This window comes from Musca vetustissima, unplaced genomic scaffold (genome assembly GCF_032173495.1).
Source record: "Musca vetustissima isolate MV318-11 ecotype Yass unplaced genomic scaffold, APGP_CSIRO_Mvet_v1 utg3452, whole genome shotgun sequence".
NCBI lineage: Eukaryota > Metazoa > Arthropoda > Insecta > Diptera > Muscidae > Musca > Musca vetustissima.
In genome coordinates this window covers 182,839-204,336 of record NW_026878626.1, presented here as the reverse complement: position 1 = coordinate 204,336, position 21,498 = coordinate 182,839, and the positions used below count along the sequence as shown (strand labels likewise).

General features: G+C 35.0%; 1 protein-coding gene across 1 annotated transcript in view; it reads left to right on the top strand.

Annotated features, from left to right (window-relative positions):
• Positions 1–21,498, top strand: part of LOC133323417 (sushi, von Willebrand factor type A, EGF and pentraxin domain-containing protein 1) — a 217,536-nt gene that overhangs the window by 22,523 nt on the left and 173,515 nt on the right. The window contains exon 2 of the mRNA XM_061532345.1: positions 12,949–13,009. Within this exon, the coding sequence (XP_061388329.1) occupies positions 12,949–13,009 (61 nt within the window). The remainder of the gene's footprint in view (positions 1–12,948; positions 13,010–21,498) is intronic.

Below are 21,498 nucleotides of genomic sequence, written 5' to 3'. Positions count from 1 at the left end.
ACATCTGCAAGAATGTACTCGTACAATGAATGCCCATCCACATTCATGGATGTAAATTCGTAGTCAGAGTACCGAAGTTGTGCTTTGTCTGATCAAACTCGAAAGCACAACATTCAGTATGATGGATTACAAGAACAAGTTATACAACATCAATATCATGCATTGTATTTTGTATTCTCTGCATTCATTCAACGACTTATCATCAGAGCTCCGATTTGCTCGAATTTACTCGCGAGTGAAAAATACTCCCGAGTGGGAGTAAGTAAAGAGTACGAGTTTTTTAGGGAGTATACTCTCCACTCTTTTATTTTGTTTGGGAGTGCTCGCGAGTACTCCTTGTTGAAGAAAAAGAGTGTGAGTCAAAATGTTCGAAATAGAGTAAGAGTTCACTCTAAGAGTGAAATCGAGTGGACAAATAAATTTGGTTGTTTGGTTATTTGTGTGTGTGTAGTACCAATTTTTCTTTTGATGTTGATCTTTTTTGTGCTTTGGTGAGATAGATCATGTTCAAAAAACATAAAAGGACATTGCTTATTTTGTTTATTGAAAATGTTTACACAAGTGAGGTACAAATAAAAATCTTATATGAAATGACTTACATAAAGAGAACGCAGAGAACGAGCTTGTTGATGCATGCTTTCCCAGCAGTACTGCAAACCAAACATCACAAAACAAACAAACAATGCACACAAACAACATCAAGTAAAACAACGGCATCACAAACAAACAAAAATAAATGAGTACTCGGCAAGAGTGTAATCTGCTCGATTTCGAGCGTATTTCACTCCCACTCGAAAACGAGCGAAGCACTTGCGCTCTTATTTGAGTGGCAGAGAAAATAGAGTATACTCTATTTACTTTTTTTACTCGCAGGAGTACTCCCGCTCGAATTCGAGCGAGTTTCACTCTTTACTCGAATTCGAGCGAGCATTTCGGAGCTCTGCTTAACATTAATGGTGGACATTCATTGTACAGGTACATTCATGCAAATGTTTAGCTTGTACACTCTTTGAAACTTTATCAGTGAGTAATAGTGAGAAATAATGTCTTTTATTTTTTCTATTAAATACAAATAATTAAAATAAGTTAAAGTTGCATAAAATGACGTAAGAATAAACCGGCGAAATCTTCCTTAGGGGATATACAAAAAATAGGCCTATACTGACAATTTCCCCAAATATTGCAAATTAGAATACAATGTTATATGAGGCTATACCTAAAGGTTACCAATATTGATTACCTCTCGGGGAAATATACTTAAATGTTGACTGAAAAGGATCTCCAAACCCTCCGGAGGTAGTAATATTATAGCAAAAGAACAGAAGGACTAACTAATAATGACTAAATCGCCTAAAAATTCAACATATTGTAAACTGGCAATTTCGAGTACTGAACATCCCCCACCCTATTGGGGTACCCAATAGGGACCCAAATTAAAATGAATTCCGTTAAAAATTGTGTTCAAAAACCTCAAAATATTGAAATTTGTGAGGTACCGCTATTTAGTTGATACACTGGTGGCCAAAACTAAAGCAACTGAAATTGCAAGCTGAATAAACAACCTGAAACTTTTTTTATAAATAAATTTATAGTGAAAGTTTTTCAGAAATAAAATGGTAATTTATTCAATTAAAAATAAAAAAAACTAAAACAACTTCTTGATTTTTTTCTTACAAATAAGTAAATTTTGCGAGTACAGCACATTTACGAGACATTGGATCAATAAAAGTTCAATTTGATCTTTGGGTATCCTAAACCTTTGGGAATAGATTATGTTTGTTAGTGGATCCTTTTGATTTTCTTATCCATTATGCTTCACAGATGTTTTTCTGGAGTGAAGATCTGCCCTTATAAAACTCTGATTTTTGACTCCCGCAACCAATGTTTGACACGTTTTAGTGTATGTTTGGAGGTTATTGTCAAGCTGAAATACCGAAGGGAACTATAGCGTTTTCCAACACATTTTTATAAACAATCCGATCCATTACTTCATAAATAAATCTCGTAATATATCAAATTCCATAGAAATGAAAAAAGCACAATACCATTATTGACCCTCCTCCATGCTTCCCAGTACCCTTGCAATACTTTGGTATGAGTCTTTCATTTTTGGACTTGCTCCCGGTATTTTTTATGTCTGAGTGTTTAACATTAAACTTTAATTATTTGAGAGCATAATATTTCTCCACTAAGTCGGATTCCAATTAATATGAGCATTTGCTAAAGGCAATCAGGTTTTCCGATTCTTTTCAGAAACAAAAGAACTTTCCCTCCGGACATGTAAGCCCGTCCACGTTCTGTTGTTGAAGTTATATCCAACGATAACTCTCCCACAAATTCCGTTGAACTCTTAAATATGTATTTTTTACTGCTATGACAATTTGTTGATCAATAGAGTAACTTCGGGTAATGTGAACCAACATTTTCTTTTTTTGATATTGTGGGCGTTAAAATGGTAAAAATAGAAACAGTGAGTCAAAATTGAAAACCAGACACATGTTATTGTAATACATAAAATCCATTTAAAAATGATCTATAAAAATCGAAACAGGCGCAGAAACCAAAACATAGTAATTGTAACTGTAAAAATAACAAACATTTTACAATGAGACAATTCTTTTATCCATAAATTATTATATAGCATTTCCAGATTTAATGAAACCTTTTACAAATTAAATGAAACCTTTTCCAAATTAAATGAAACCTTTTCCAAATTAAATGAAACCTTTTCCAAATTAAATGAAACCTTTTCCAAATTAAATGAAACCTTTCCCAATTGAAATGAAACCTTTTACAAATAGAATGAAACTTTTTCCAAATTAAATGAAACCTTTATTCTTATCCAAGGAAATATAATATTTCCAGTAATTTTAAATCAATATTTGAAAATCAAATCAAAGAATATTAACAACTATAGTTGTATGGCTATGTAATTAACATAAATATTCTTTAATTCGGTGTGATTTTATTTTATATCTTTACTAAATAAAACTAAAAAAATAGTAATACAAACTGGGGTATTTCTTGAAATTTATTGACAGGGTAACTGCTTATCTTAATGAAGAGGTTCCCGACCTGCATGTCCATAACGTAGTTAGAATTATCTTGCCGAGTAAGCTGTTGAATACTTCGCTCGATTACATCAACAATGTTATGTTCCATTGAAACGTCACACAGCTCAGCTCTTGTACATAATTTTATTTTTAGAAATGCTTTTTCGATTGAATTTACCATTGGAGAATAAGGCGGTAAGAATTTAACGTTGCATCTTTTGGATGCAACGTTAAATATAGTGAAAGTTTTTCAGAAATAAAATGGTAATTTATTCAATTAAAAATAAAAAACTAAAACAACTTCTTGATTTTTTTCTTACAAATAAGTAAATTTTGCGAGTACAGCTCATTTACGAGACATTGGATCAATAAAAGTTCAATTTGATCTTTGGGTATCCTAAACCTTTGGGAATAGATTATGTTTGTTAGTGAATCCTTTTGATTTTCTTATCCATTATGCTTCACAGATGTTTTTCTGGAGTGAAGATCTGCCTTTATAAAACTCTGATTTTTGACTCCCGCAACCAATGTTTGACACGTTTTAGTGTATGTTTGGAGGTTATTGTCAAGCTGAAATACCGAAGGGAACTATAGCGTTTTCCAACACATTTTTATAAACAATCCGATCCATTACTTCATAAATAAATCTCGTAATATATCAAATTCCATAGAAATGAAAAAAGCACAATACCATTATTGACCCTCCTCCATGCTTCCCAGTACCCTTGCAATACTTTGGTATGAGCCTTTCATTTTTGGACTTGCTCCCGGTATTTTTTATGTCTGAGTGTTTAACATTAAACTTTAATTATTTGAGAGCATAATATTTCTCCACTAAGTCGGATTCCAATTAATATGAGCATTTGCTAAAGGCAATCAGGTTTTCCGATTCTTTTCAGAAACAAAAGAACTTTCCCTCCGGACATGTAAGCCCGTCCACGTTCTGTTGTTGAAGTTATATCCAACGATAACTCTCCCACAAATTCCGTTGAACTCTTAAATATGTATTTTTTACTGCTATGACAATTTGTTGATCAATAGAGTAACTTCGGGTAATGTGAACCAACATTTTCTTTTTTTGATATTGTGGGCGTTAAAATGGTAAAAATAGAAACAGTGAGTCAAAATTGAAAACCAGACACATGTTATTGTAATACATAAAATCCATTTAAAAATGATCTATAAAAATCGAAACAGGCGCAGAAACCAAAACATAGTAATTGTAACTGTAAAAATAACAAACATTTTACAATGAGACAATTCTTTTATCCATAAATTATTATATAGCATTTCCAGATTTAATGAAACCTTTTACAAATTAAATGAAACCTTTTCCAAATTAAATGAAACCTTTTCCAAATTAAATGAAACCTTTTCCAAATTAAATGAAACCTTTTCCAAATTAAATGAAACCTTTTCCAAATTAAATGAAACCTTTTCCAATTGAAATGAATCATTTTCCAAATTAAATGAAACCTTTCCCAATTGAAATGAAACCTTTTACAAATAGAATGAAACTTTTTCCAAATTAAATGAAACCTTTATTCTTATCCAAGGAAATATAATATTTCCAGTAATTTTAAATCAATATTTGAAAATCAAATCAAAGAATATTAACAACTATAGTTGTATGGCTATGTAATTAACATAAATATTCTTTAATTCGGTGTGATTTTATTTTATATCTTTACTAAATAAAACTAAAAAAATAGTAATACAAACTGGGGTATTTCTTGAAATTTATTGACAGGGTAACTGCTTATCTTAATGAAGAGGTTCCCGACTTGCATGTCCATAACGTAGTTAGAATTATCTTGCCGAGTAAGCTGTTGAATACTTCGCTCGATTACATCAACAATGTTATGTTCCATTGAAACGTCACACAGCTCAGCTCTTGTACATAATTTTATTTTTAGAAATGCTTTTTCGATTGAATTTACCATTGGAGAATAAGGCGGTAAGAATTTAACGTTGCATCTTTTGGATTCGATCAAATTTTTTATGTCATGTCGCTTGTGTATTTGAGCGTTATCCATTATCAAGAACGAATTTTCCAACTCTGGATTGATTTCCTCCAAAAGACTTTCTATAAATAATTTAAATCTGTCTGCATTGACACTGGAATTAGAAATGATTATGTGATTGGGGTATCCCCAATATTCATTGATCGTTGTTAGGGTATCCATTTTGTAAAGTCTTGAGCATATTTTTGTCTCAAGCCTAATGTTCTGGAGTCATTTATTTAGTAGTGTTTTGTATAGATAGCCATACAGAGCTGTGTGACGTTTCAATGGAACATAACATTGTTGATGTAATCGAGCGAAGTATTCAACAGCTTACTCGGCAAGATAATTCTAACTACGTTATGGACATGGTTTTGAAAATCCCACAAGCTGCAAGTCGGGAACCCCTTCATTAAGATAAGCAGTTACCTTATCATTAACAATTTATTAAGTCAAATATGTATTTCGCATTTAGGACCGGGTATTCAATTCTTGTTTTAAAATATTTATTTATTAAAATGTCAAGAAATACCCCAGTTTGTATTACTATTTATTTAGTTTTATTTAGTAAAGATATTAAATAAAACCACACCGAATTAAAGAATATTTATGTTAATTACATAGCCATACAACTATATTTGTTAATATTTGATTTGATTTAATTTGTAAATATTGGTTTAAAATTACTGCAAATATTATATTTCCTTGGATAAGAATAAAGGTTTAATTTAATTTGGAAAAAGTTTCATTCTATTTGTAAAAGGTTTCATTCCATTTGTAAAAAGTTTCATTCTATTTGTAAAAGGTTTCATTTAATTTGGAAAAGGTTTCATTTAATTTGGAAAAGGGTTCATTTAATTTGTAAAAGGTTTCATTTAATCTGGAAATGCTATATATTCGGGTAATTCGAATACTATTCTAGAGCTCGAATGTGTTTTACACACTCATTGTATAAAACATGTTCGGTGACAAACTCGTCGCAGTTGTTCAAACTTTTTGAGTTACAACATACATTCATACCGAAGTCAACATACAAATGAATACCGTGCCACAGTGGATGTTTTTGTATGGGGGGGTGCGACAAAAATATTGGTGTTAAAGATAAATAAAAATGTATAAAAATCAGACAAAAATTATGTATACTTTACAAATAAAATAATATATTTAATATTTAAAAAATCAATGAAAAAATATTAGTATAGAAATATCTATAATACCCCTTATAGGTGCGCGTTTTTATTCCATTCCTCAAAATAACGCGTTTTATATCTGCTTTGTTTCTAATATTTAATTTTTCTATTATATCGATTCAGTTACTTCCACAAGTGATTAAAGGATTCATATCCGGTGAATGTATGGTGGGTTTAACGGTTTGGTAATTTTATATTCCAACCAATCTCTCACAACGTTGTGTAGTGTGTGTAGGTCGTTATATTCTTGACAGGGGGCTGAAGCATTACCTAACATATTTGTGTTTTTACATATCCAAATACATATAACAATCCATTATTGTTTCGATAAATACTAAATTTTCAACGCCAACATGGACATCTACCGTATTTTACTGCTCTAGACATATTAATGTTATCGAGTTCAGAATTGGCTTTTTCTCCAAAACTATTTCACTTCAATGGACAATTGTAACGTCCATGACATCGACCTTCATGATTTATATGGCCACATGGAATTTAAGTCAGGCCACTGTTAAAATAAAATTAGGCATTTTCGATGCCCATAATCATAGAATTTATTATTGTTTTGCATTTATTTGGTGTGACAGAATTCCATATTTCAATTCAATTTTTCCTCTTGAGTTGGATTTATGAAGACCAATTAGTCTGTATGGAGACTACAGGTCTTTATAAATACCAACTGACCTGCAGACAGACCACAGGTCGAATCGGTGTCTGAACAATCGTGTCACGTACGTATTGGTTTTCAGTTACTACCCGTATGGTTAATATCTCACAATTTTATGAAACATTAAATTTATTATTCAAAATACTGCGAACATTTGTCATTTCCTTGAATACTTTAATATTTTGAAAATTATTAAATTATCAATTGAACTTACTTTTAGGCTAAACAGATTGGATAGTTCCTTTCCGTTACCCACTTAAGATAAAGTGTTGCATACAGTCCGGTCATCTGGATAGAACCACACAATTCTGAAAACAAATATTGTTGTATATATAATTCTTTTGCTAAATAGATAATATGTGTGTAATAAAAAAATGGATTGTGGGTGTATTATAACGGTGCTACTAACATTATTATGTTAATGGTTAACTTAAATAATATGTATTAGTCGTCTACTTTTTTAACCTTTATAACAACTAAATACAAAGTAGAAAAAAAACAAAAGAAAGACGTTAAATAGTCATAATTCCACTTTTGATCGAAAGTGGAATTAATTCGGCATATAGCATGGAAGGGCCGTTTGACGATATAGGGGAGACTGGGGCGCTTCCGCACTCTTTGTTTAGAGCTCTATATCTCAGTACTTATTCAACGGATATAAAAATTGTTGGTTAGTTATCATACTCTAATATTTAATTATAAAAACTAGTACCAAAAACATATGACAAATTAGTATTAGTTAAATATTGTTATGGGTCGATTATAAAAAGCAACCAAACTCCAGTTGCGAGTTCAACTGGCAACGCAATTGAAATAAAACTTAACATTATGAATATCAACTTTTCTCAGTTGCTGTCGACAATACTGTTTTGACATTTCTACAACTAGAAATATTGTAAACAAACAAAAATGAATAAAATATTTCAGAAAAAGTAATTATATGTGATGATAAGCTCAGTGGAACTATTTTTTGATGATGAAAATTATGTTCAAGGTGTGTCATTTATTAGAAGGCATTTAAGAGATAAATCTATTAGAACTACCATCAGTTCTGTGAGTAGATGCTGACGTTTAGAGAAATGTTCAAGCAACTGCTCATATTAGCTTGAAAGCGTATTTTCGACTACCAAAGATGCCTTTGTGTACAAAGATAAATCCTTAAACCCTGATTTCCGAAAACCTGGCGGTCAACATCAATTCCTCCTCTTTTAAAAATGTGTGCAGCTCCCATAGACTTCAACCTTGACATGGCTCAAACGACAATGTCGGTGGTTTTCGCCGAAGTTACCCGGCTAATAGAGGAAAAACTGTGTAAAATTTATGTAATTTTGTATACAAATTAACGGAGGAGGAAAAAGGGAAGAATAAAATTTTTTATTCGAAAACAAAGTTCCAGGGTGTTGTCGGATGTATTGATGATACACACCTACATATCATGGACCCAAATGAATATGTTCGCCACTTTCTGCCATTCATTTGGAATGTTGGTGGGCCATAGCAGTTAAGATCTTCTGAAATGGCCTTCCACATATCATCAATAGTGGCTTTGGTTTGACCAAAAGTCCGCACGCCGCGTGCTACATTTGGATGAGCTTCCATCCGGGCAAAACGGACCTCAAATTTTTCTTTTGTAGTAATATTAGCCATTATGGGAAGCCTACAAAGTTCAGTTATTATAAACAGCAACCAGAAATAAATGGTTGCCGAAAAATTCTATTTGAAGCAACTAAAGTTGACAACATTTGCCATCCATAATACAAATTTGGCAACTGGCAACGCAACTAAACTATGGTCGCCATCCGTAATCGACCCATTATTTTTTTTGCCCATAGACATAGCCTCTTAATTATCATTGCTATCAGTTGGAATTCAAATCCTCTTAAAGTTTCTATTTGTTTAAATATGCGACTCAATGTTTGACGTTTCTGACAATATTTTGTAACGGCGGACGTTGACTTCTTAAGGCCACACACACCGTCAGAAATAGGGGTTTTCCGTAACATTTGGTCATTATATATTTTGTATAATATGCGTAATAGCGGTTTTCCGTCACATTTGGTCATTATATATTTGGTATAATATGCGTAATATGTAACACCTTCTGAATATGACCGATTGTACCCCACTTTAAATGTCGAATATCATAATCAAATCAAAGGTAAGGAAAGGCATGCTAATTAATGACTTTTTAATAATACCGCTTTTGGAATGGAAATATTACAAAAACATATGGGAAATTAAAAAATTCTTTAAAAATCCCATTAAAAAAATTTGAAAAAAATTTTTGCGAGCACATTTATGATTTTTCGTACATAGGTTAAGAAAAATATGCTGACTCGAAATCTGTTCGCGTTCACAAATTCAGATGCTGCGCACAAAAGTTATAGCGGTTTTAAATCTTGTATTTCAAATATAAGTTAATTCCTATTTGTTGTAATTCGCGAATTTCTTCACAAATGGTTAAACACATTTGTTTTCTTTGCATTGTTGCCAAATCACATTGAAGTACGGTATAATAGTGGCGAAAAACAAATAGAAGCATGAAGATATCTGAAGACATACAAATGAACAATATTGAAAAGCACACAGTTCGCGTATTCGTTAAAATCAGTTGATGCGCATGCGGTTTTCGTATAAACCGAATCAATCTCTTCCAATAATTATGAATTTTTCGATGTTTCATTTAGCGGTCAAAGTGTGCCGCTCGATGCACTTTACTATTCAAAAACCCTAAAAATGACGCAACGTGCCTAAGATTTTTATGCGCATCAGATTTCAGTAACCTCCAATAAAAATACACAAAAGCACATCTATTTTAAAAGAATTGGTTAAGAACCGTGGATGTGCCACCACAATCAATTTTGGATAAAAAAGACATATTATTCGCGTATCGATGTATTTTTGTCCTATTTTCACACAGATTCGCGAATATAATAATATAAACATGAATGTAGGTAAAATAAGTTTTTGCAGTTTTTCCTACATTCGAGGTACCTATATCCGCCGTTTTATTGGGCGGACCTATATCCGCCGTTTTATTGGGCGCCGTTTTATTGGCTGGTCTCATTAGATTCGGCACGTAAAAAAAAAAACTAAAATCAAGCGGGATTCAACGGCGTTTGATTTAGACTAAAAAATGGTTTTTATAAAAACACCGAAAATCCGGCTTCAAAATGTCAGCATCCGTTTTGGGTGGATGCAGTGATTATATTAAAAAATCATACATTAGAACGATATCGTCCATGGGGTATTCTGCAACTTAGTCACTGATCACATGTGCGTGCGTTATGTAGTTTAGCCACAAATCAGGGAGGAACACAAAAAAACTCGTTGGCTTCAACACATTTTCACCCATTTTTTACATTACCACCATCACAGCTTCCACCCAACTTATTATTTATTACCAATGTTTTAAGATTATGACAAGAACACCTCATTTTATAGAAATGAATTTAAATTATATGCAATATGTTCAAATTTCGCGAGTTATAAGCTTGCAAACCTCAGTTTCAAGGAATTTAAAAGATTTTTGTAATTTCCCATATGTAAAACCCGTGTATCAAAATAAGTTTATTAGCTAGAGATTTAAAATTTTAGACAGTTATATATGTTGACATTCGGTACCACTGAATAAAGCTAGTGATGTTCATATCGAAAACGTCATAGCCTAATGTACCCCAATGCTATACCTTCCCCAGTATCCCTTTGTGAGTGGCGTACAACTGGCTAAAAGTCTGGATCGGGACTTTGGAAGTCATGTAACACCTCTAAAAGTGCGAAATTACAAAGATGATTTACGGCATGTTTTCTTGTGTTTGTTTTTATATAGCGTTTTTAAAATATATAAAAACGTTCCATCATCTTTCCAGCAGAACCCTTAATTTCAATAAAAAAATTAATAAAAAATTAATGTGATATATGTGATATGGACCAACGTAAAAGTGCGAAATTACATTAGAAAATTTAACACTAGATTTTAACACTAGATTTACGGCATGAGCCAATTTGGCTCATTTCAAATTCGATTTTTATTTATCTTTTAGACTTTAATATTTTTGTTTTTAAAAAAATATAGCTTAGTTTTTAGTTAAACGGTCAAATATATAAAAACGTTCCATAATCTTTCCAGCAGAACCCTTAATTTCGAAGATTCGAATGTGGTATAAAAAAATTAATAAAAAATTAATGTGATATATGTGATATCGACCAACGTCGATGACGAAGATCATTGTTTCAAAGCTTCTAACAGAGAAAGAGGTAATGTTTTTTGTGATTCTGAAAACAAAGATCAATCATTCACTTTACTCTTTTATTAGTATAGATTAGTACCTTTTAGTACTTTTCGTACAGTTATAATATGAATTTCCAAAAACCCAGCCTTATCTGTCACATTTGGACCAAGAGTGACCATCACCCAAAATTTCAAGATTGTAGCTTCAGCCGTTTCGTCTGTGCGTCGATGAATCGTTAAATCAGTCAGTCAATCAGTTTACTCTTTTATTAGTATAGATAACTATAGGCTTCAAAAATGAATATTTTTGTTAAAGTAAACAAGAAAACAACAAAACTTCTATATATATTCGGCAAAACTAAGGGTTCGACTATTGTGCAAAAACATTAGGCTATTGTGCTAAAACATGTTCAAATCTCACTTTTACAATCAAAGCTAAACTAAAATTTCAACATTGCAATTATTTGTTTAAAACCAAGTTTGATGTTTGTTTTCACCAATTAGGAAAACATTTATCAAGGTGGCATTGACATATTTTACGCATTTTCCTAGATGTGGGGGTGGTCCACATTAGACGCATAGTCCACATTACCCGAAGTTACTCTACGAACTGATGTTTTTTTGCAACCTCCCTCCGCGCTGAAGTATCACCACGGATATAGTTGCATAAAATAAACTTATAATAATTTACATTTGTCTGGCAGTGTGTCAAAATTGAAATCAGTCACATGTTATTATAATAAAATTTGATCTATAAAAATCGAAACAGGTGCAGAAACCAAAACATAGTAATTATAACCGTAAAAATGACTAAAATCTTACAATGAGACAATTATCTTATCCATAGATTATTACGAATTTTGAATTTCATTTTAAAGATTGTTTTAATTGAATAAATTACTCGATTTTGACGTGTAACAATCGTTATTGTACTATACTATTGTAAAGTGTAGAAAAACCATAATGTTACGAATATAACTTTAGATTTAAGTTAATTTAGATGAATTCCGTTAATTTAAGAATTTGAATTGTAACGTAAATTTCTACTACGCAGTTTATTCGAATAACTTCACAACAACAACTACTGTATAGATTTTTATACATCCTTCTATTTCCTCTTTCATTGTCTATTTTGTTGTTGACGTACAATTCTTGTTAAACGTCATCATTGATGATCGCTTTATTCATCTTTCTTTAAAGAAAGTTTTAAAAGTAGAAATTGTTTCAAAATCGTTATGTATTACGCTAACGAAAAATGGACTGGTTACTCCTGACGCCACTAGTTATGCAGGAGTTCGCATATCGACTCTTTAACGATACACATTCTGACTGGCGAAATCATTAATGAGAAGGATCATTTCTACAAAAGCAACATTGTTTTCAAGTGCAAAACAGGTTTCACCGTTATTCCAAAGAAAATGCAGAAGGAAAAAATTATTTTTGACTTAATTTTGAGTATTTTATTTTTTCGTTGGCGATAGTCTCAATTTAAATTCGTGGAGGTAAGTGCGTCGCATTTTATTTAGCGATTAAAACCACTAAAGCCCTCAAATGAAACATGTTTATGTAAGTATTAAGTATTCCATTAATAATATAATTTTAATATTTAATAGAATTGTTTTTAGGTAGCATTTTTCAACTCCATACTGCAAACATTTGGTCATGGCCTACAATATTGATGGGTTTCAGGGTAAAATAGTTTCGAAGGACTGGAAAATATATAAATATAACACTAATAGGTAATATTTTAAAATATTGTAATTTCTTTTGATTCCCATTTTTTTACTTTATATCTTTTCAGAATCCAGGCCTGAAATACAAAAGACCCTCTGAAGAGCAGCTAAGAAGTTCCAAGAATCCAAGTAAGGGTGAAAAAAAGAAAAATCCGTCTCCAAAAGCCTTTATTTTTTCCATAATAAGTTTTATAGTTTTAAATAAATTTCTATGCAAAAAAATAAATAAAAAAGTATTTTCATTAGGGAAATAGCATTAGACTAGGTAAGTAGTGAAAGGTAATGCAGAAGGTAGAAATTGACTACCGGCAATGTCATCCCCATGTTAAATTCGTTAGTCAAACGCATTGGTGGTAGTTTGGCGAGTAATGCATGGTAATTCTGCGTAACTAATCATTTCGTTTGTTATTCGTTAGTTACACAAACTGCAGGGTTGTTACTCCCTCGCCTGTATATGTGTTGTTAATGTTCACTCAATGTGAGTTTGTATGTGTTTGTTGCATTGGTAGATTGTTCGTAATCTAGGTGTTACCAGATCGTCTAGAAACTTCTGTAGCGACAGGCATGGCTCATATAAATAGGGGAAATGTCAAGGCAGTTAGTCAGTTGTGAATCAGATAGCGAATTGAAACAGTCAAGTAACGTAAAGCTGTAAAGTAACGTGCAAAGTAAAGTTGTGTCAATAAAATCATTGTAATAATCGTAATCAGAAAGAACCCGCGTTTTATTTGGTACGAACTGTATTGGGAAATAAAACAACGTCTACACGGGATTAAGTAAAATCCAAGAACGTAGCAATTGGTGTCGGAAGTGAGATTGCGATAATACTACGATGAAGTTTAAGGATCTACGAGTGGAAGACTTGAAGAAGGAGCTCAATAAATTGGAATTGTCCTTTACTGGCAACAAGGCTGAACTACAAAAACGTCTGTTGGATGAGTTCGAGTGCCGTGGTATGAACATCGTTACGTATGAGGTTGACAGTAAGGATGAAGTGGATTTATCGGAAATGGGCGAATCCAACGGTGGGGAAGTTTCGTCAGTAGCTCCCAGGGGTGACGATTTCAGAGAAATGCTGGCTAAAATGTTTGAGGAAAATTTCAGAAGGAGCGAAGAGAATTCCAGAAAGTTAAAAGAAAACACGAGACGAATGTTCGAAGAGAATTCCAGAAAGTTAGAAGAAAACACGAGACGAATGTTCGAAGAGAATTCCAGAAAGTTAGAAGAAAACTCGAGACGATAAGAAAGTGCAGTCGGTTGACGAGAAGATTCTGTCTGTGGATGAGAAATTTCTGATTCCACGACCACAGGGTTACGAATCTGGAGAAGAAAATGTCGGAACTGGAAATTAAGGGTGGTCCGGTGCGAGATCCTGATAACACACTAAAAATCAAACCTCCTGTATTCGACGGCTCTACGTCATTCAATGTTTTCAAGTTACAGTTCGAGACAGTGGCTTCTAGAAATTCGTGGAACGACAGCTACAAAGCGGTTGCACTACTTCTGGCATTGAAGGGCAGTGCTGCTGATGTTATGCAGAGTATTCCTGTCGCTTCTAGAAACAACTATGAAGATGCTATGGCTGCACTGGAACGTAAGTACGGTGGCGAACATAAACGAAACATCTACCTTATGGAATTAAGGGGAAGAGTACAGAGGGCAAACGAGACGTTACAAGACTTTGCAGCTGAGGTGGAACGTTTGGTGCTAATGACGTATCCAGGAGAGAATCACCCATTGCTGGACCGTATGAAAATCGAAACCTTTGTGAATGGCATACGTGACCCTGAGATTAAATGTGCAACATATGCGTCACCAAAAGCGTCATTTGTCGAAACCGTGTCGTTTGCCCTTGCCCAAGAGACGGCAAGAATAATTGTTAAGCCCCAGACCCACAAGATTCGCCAACTGGAGACCGAATGTTGCGAACCCAAATCTCTCGTTAACTCGATCGAGGACGCCATGAGGCGGGTAATAGAAGAAACAAAGTTAGTAGGGATGATTAAGCCCACGATGAGATGCTACAACTGCGATAAGGCAGGTCATATTGCGCGCGAATGCAGAGCTAAGCGCAAACGATCCAGGTCATCGTCACCACCTCCAACGAATGATGGTAGAAGAATGGCTCAACAGTCCACCAATGAGTCACCGTTAAACTAAATCGAGCCAGTCCAGCGGGGCATGAACTGGCTCCCATCGACGATGGCCCCACAATCTCCATAGCAATAGTACAACAGAAAAGTCACAACCTAACAACAATTGGGTACATCAACGGTGATAAGCGAGTTCTGACGTTAGATACTGGCGCATCAAACTCCATCATAAGATCAGATCTGGTAAAGGGAAAAATAACGCAACTTAATGGAGTCAGACTGCGCACAGCAACGGGGGAGCCCGCGGCAGTACACGGCAAGATTACCCTGAGACTAACTATTGCCAACAAATCGGAGAATTACGAGGTTATAGTTGCCGATATCGTAGACGAAGTGATAATAGGCGCAGATTTTATGATTGCCTTTGGTATCAATCTGGATATGAAAGAGCGTGTGATGACCTGGTCTAACGTCGAAATTCCGTTAAACGTGGGCTACGATGAAAGTACACCCATTAGACGTCTGACTACGGACCATCCAGAGATAATACCGCCCTGTGCCGAAGCAATAATATGGGTACCAATGAATGGAGATTGTGGAGCCTCTTTCATTGTCTATTTTGTTGTTGACGTACAATTCTTGTTAAACGTCATCATTGATGATCGCTTAATTCCTCTTTCTTTGTTACTCCCTCGCCTGTATATGTGTTGTTGTTATTGTTCACTCAATGTAAGTTTGTATGTGTTTGTAAATAGGGGAAATGGCAAGGCAGTTAGTCAGTTATGAATCAGATCGCGAATTGAAACAGTCAAGTAACGTAAAGCTGTAAAGTAACGTGCAAAGTTGTGTCAATAAAATCATTGTAATAATCGTAATCAGAAAGAACCCTCGTTTTATTTAGTACGAACTGTATTGGGAAATAAAACAACGTCTACACGGGATTAAGTAAAATCCAAGAACCTAACAATAATATATATTCGGGTAATTCGAAAACTATTGTAGAACTCGAATGCGCTTTACACACTTCATTGTATAAAACATGTTCGTAGACAAACTCGTCGTAGTTGTTCAAACTTTGTGTGTTTCAACATACGTTCATACCGAAGTCAACATACACAATGAATACCGTGTCCATCGAGTCTGAATCGTGGGTTGTATGAATCAAACGGGTACAATGAATTCAAAACTCTCTTACTTGACGCAATTCATGTTTGTTGTACACTCACTCATTGCACTTCATTTCGAACTAATTTATAGAATAAAATCCATTAGTTTGTATGAGTGACTCATGGGTGGTGTTTTTGTGCATTCACGCAGATGTCTAATATGTAATATAAATGTTTGCAGAAAATATGTTTGTAAAACAGTTTTGATATGATTTTTTTAAATAAACAGTTCATTTAAATTAATTCGATACTCTTTTCTTTGTACTCAATTTAAATTTTGGTAAAAATATTACCTATGAAATGTTGACCCTTTGTGGGGGATATACCAGAAGTAGCGGACTAATAATCCACAACTTCAATCATGATATAGTTTTGGTAAAAATATAAGGATGTGCTAAGCTGTAAATTTGTTTTTCAACAAAATTATGACATTTGTTGGGAGGTATGTTCCTATGGACCTATTATTATTAATTCAAGCAAAATAATCTAGGGCATGGATCTTAGAATATGAATTACGTGAATGAACACGAATTCGATTAAGAATGTTTTCTGATGTTCCTTCCTTCAGATTAGATATTTTGCCTATTATGCAATTTTTATATTGCTGATTTACCGATATATCCCATTTTTATACCAAACATCCTAGGTGTAATTTTAATTTCGAGCTCTATCGTGATTTAAACAGACAACCGAATTTTATTATTTTAATTACAAACACGTCAACATGTCAACTACCGATATGCTGAGGGCATCTAATAAAAACCTTAATTAACCCTTTCAGTGTTAAAAAAAAATTTTTGTCGGAATAAAAATCTAAAATTTTGTACTTAAAATCATATGAAGGCACAGAGTTTAGAAAAAAAGTAATTCTTAATTTAACCCTCGGACAGTTTTGTCTGTCTTTCAACAAAAACAAAGACATCAATTGTAACGGTACTTAGGATAACCGAAAAATTGCAAAGGAAGAGAGTAATTTTAAATGTCGAATATATTCGACAAAAACACTGAAAGGGTTAATATTAGGCTACCGTTATCAGAAAGACTTATAAATAAATTGAGAAAACATTTAATTAAAACCGTAACATGTAATATTTCTTGATTTCTAACATATGTGTGATTTTATTGTACGGGAATTGCATATCCACGGAAATTTTAGAACGGGAAACAATATTTCGAGGATCATCAATAGCACCGGTATATTCTTCACATTATTTATTACGCCTGTTAAGTCCGCACTATAGGGGCTTGGGTGGATGGCAGGTATAGTGCAGTTGTGGTTCTCCCAATAGAGTCAGTGCGTCCAATAAGCACTCGTGAGCAAAAATGAAATAGAAAATAAAACACGGTAGTTTTATTAGTAATAGGGTTCGACCAATGCCGAGTATTTATTGGTAACGATATTACCTGTATGGTACAACAATATGTACGGTGGCTTACTATTTAAGCCCGATCACAACAATATGTGCGTGTAGCCAGTCAATAACAACGAAAGTTCAAGTACTAAGTAACAATTTTTATTGACATAAAGATGCCTAAAGGTGGCGCAAAAGCAATACGTAAACAATTGTCCGTTGAAATCTGTCACCCTCATACTATTACAACGGTGTAATAAAGAGAAGTAGACGGATTTCAAAGTCTATGGCCTTTCAAATCAAAGGCTGACTATTTAACCATTTTAAACAGCGTTTCTTGCTTAAACAATGCATATTATGCATTTTTTTATATTCCTGGTGTATAAGTAAGGGTGGCGTAGGGGATGATAGATACCAAGCAACGGCTCTGATTGGCTTTAACATGGCGAAGCCCAGGCTTATCTTGGTCCATCTTTCATCTCAACTGTGGACACTTCTCATCACCCGATGAAATAGTGAGCTAATATGTGCCGCGAGTTCATCCATAAGAACTATAAAAAATGGGTTGAGGCGTCGGGTTAGTTGCCCACTCTCGGAAAACCCAACCTATTATGAAAAAGCAAAGAAAAAGAAAACCAAACCCCCCTAATGTTGACGACCCCCGCAAACGTATAAAGGACCACGATCTGCGAATCTGCACTTGGAATGTGCGCACGTTGTACAGAACAGGGGCAGTGTTCGCATTGGCGGATATGCTCAAGAAGTACAAAGCCGATATTATTGCCCTGTATTATAGCTGCCATGAAACGAGACATAAATTTGGCTGCGGATTTATGGTTAACAGGAGAATAAAAGACCTTGTCTCCAGATTCACTCCAGTAGATGAGCGAATTGCTATAATCCGTATAAAAGCGAAGTTCTTTTACATCAGTCTAATTTGCGCCCATGCTCCGACCGAAGATAAAGATGAACAGACCAAAGAAATATTTTACGAGCGCCTAGAAACAGCATATGACCGTTGCCCTGGACATGACATTAAAATTCTGCTAGGAGATTTTAATGCAAAAATCGGAAGGGAAAATATCTTTGGTCCCACCATCGGAAAATTCAGCCTTCATAAAGAAACATCCGACAACGGCATGAGGTTGATTGACTTCGCGGCAGCAAAAAACATGGTAGTTAGTAGCACCAGATTCAAGCATCTCGATATACACAAGGCCACCTGGATTTCTCCTGATCAAGTAACGAGAAATCAAATTGATCATGTTGTGATAGACGGAAGGCATTCATCCAGTATTTTAGACATCCGATCGATCCGAGGAGCGAATATCGATTCAGACCATTACCTTGTGGCAGCCAAGGTACGCACCCGTCTTAATGTTGCAGCAAAGGTGCGATCTAATACAACACGGAAACTCGACGTCGAAAAGCTGCAAACACAACAGGTAGCCGAGGCCTACTCCGCTCAACTTACCCATCTGTTTGAAGAAAGCACTTCTTGTCCCGATAATAGTATAGAAGCACAATGGCAAAGAATTGCCCACTCCCTACAAACTGCAGCAAAAAGAACAATTGGGTACCAAAAACCACCACCAAGAAACCCATGGTACGATCAGGAGTGTCGTAATGCTACTGATGTGAAAAACGCAGCGTATAGGGCAACCCTGCAGACAGTAGCAACACGTAACGTGATGGAGAATTATCGGGAGAAAAGGAGAGAGGAGAAACGTGTTTTCAGAAAAAAGAAGAAAGAACAAGAAAAACGTGAGCGTGAGCAAATCGAGATGTACAGGAGTCAGAATGAAGTCCGGAAATGTTACCAACGAGTAAAACACCAAACAGAAGGCTTTGGTGCAGGCATATTCTCCTGTAGAGATGAAGAAGGAAACCTGGTGACAGATACAGACAGCGTGTTGAGGATCTGGAAGGAGCATTTCGAAAAGCAATTAATCGGCTCAAGAACAACAAAGCAGCAGGAGCCGATGGGTTACCAGCCGAACTATTCAAGACTGGTGGCCAGATGCTGGTCAGGAGCATGCACCAGCTGATTAACACAATTTGGCTAGATGAATGCATGCCCAATGATTGGAACCTCAGCATCCTGTGTCCCGTGCACAAAAAAGGAGACAAGACGATATGTGCCAACTATAGAGGAATAAGTCTCAGTCCCATCGCATATAAAGTGCTATCCAGTGTGCTGTGTGAACGATTGAAGCCAATGGTCAATGACATCATCGGACCATACCAATGCGGCTTCAGACCTGGCAAATCCACCATTGACCAGATTTTCACCCTGCGCCAAATCCTGGAAAAGACCCACGAAAAACACATTTGTCGACTATGAAGCCGCATTCGACAGCCCTATCCGTTCAGAGGTGTTTAAAGCCATGTCTGCGTTCGACATTCCTGCAAAATTAATACGGCTATGCAGGATAACTTTAAGTGGCACAAGGTCAGCCGTTAAAGTAGGAAAGGACCTATCGGAGCCCTTCAATACCGAACGAGGATTCAGACAAGGTGACAGTTTGTCGTGTGATCTTTTTAACATCCTACTGGAAAAGGTCATACGAGACGCAAAGGTGAACAGAAATGGCACTCTGTACACCAAACAACACCAGTTACTCGCCTACGCCGACGACATCGATATAATGGGTCGAACATTGCGAGCGGTAACAGCCACCTTTGAACAAATTGAAAAGGAGTCTGCCAAAGTGGATCTGGCAGTAAACGGCGAGAAGACCAAGCTAATGGTATCAACGCGCAAGACGTCCAGTAGACTCGGACCAACTGTGGAACTTGAGAACTACAGCTTCGAGGTAGTTAAAGACTTTATATACCTTGGTACCGCCATAAATAAAACGAATGATATCAGTTTTGAAATTCGGAGAAGGGTTGTGATGGCCAACAGATGCTACTATGGTCTAAGTAAGCAGTTTAGAAACAAGGCCACCTCTCGCCAGACCAAACTCACACTTTACAAGACGCTGATACTACCCGTGCTATTATATGGATCAGAAGCATGGGTACTTGCGCAAGCAGATGAGGCAGCGCTTGGGGTGTTTGAGAGAAAAATTCTCCGAAAGATCTACGGGCCGATCTGCGTCGACGGTGAATATCGGCGTCGAATGAACCACGAGCTCTACAACTTATACGCGGACATCGACATAGTCAGTCGTATTGAGCTGCAGCGACTACGGTGGCTAGGCCATGTTGTGCGGATGAATGAAAATGCCCCAGCTCAAAAGGCATATAAAAATGAGCCTACTGATGGTTCCCGTAGAAGGGGAAGGCCACGAATTAGATGGAAAGACCAAGTAGAAAACAAAATCTTGGAACGTGGTCTTCCAAATTGGTGGACTTGCGCACAAGACCGACGCGCTTGGAAATCTTTTTTAAGCTCGACTTATGAAACAACCGTTCTGTAACAAGCCAGCTAAGTAAGTAAGGTGTATAAGTAATCCAATTCAAAATGTCTTCTTATATCAGTTTTCTCTGTGATTCATATTTCCCATGGCATAGCAACATTTTAGTTAATTTAAGCGACAACATGAATTTCTCCCAAAATGTACGTGAATTCTATGGAAAACCTGTACATACAATGATCGCGTGTACATTCAATGATATACTTCTCAATTATTTTTTTGTATTCTCACATAAAATATTTTCAATACAATGTCAATCCAATTGAAAAAAAAGAATATAATATTTTGAAAATTTCCAATAATTGACAAATGAAGGCTTAAAGGATTTATACGCTACCAATTTTCACCCAAATGTCTCTAAATTAAAAAAACGAAGTGGTGCAATCAAAATAACTCGATACTAAATTCATGGAAATGCAAATATGCATCATAAAAATTTTTTTGCCAATTTTTCGCTGGTTTCAATTTGTTCTCAGTTTTTTAAACCTTTCCTGAAGCTCCACGAATATTTTAAAACTAACATAAAAGAAATCCGTTCAGCCGTTTTCTAGTTTTAGCAATTCATTTTATATACATATATATGTA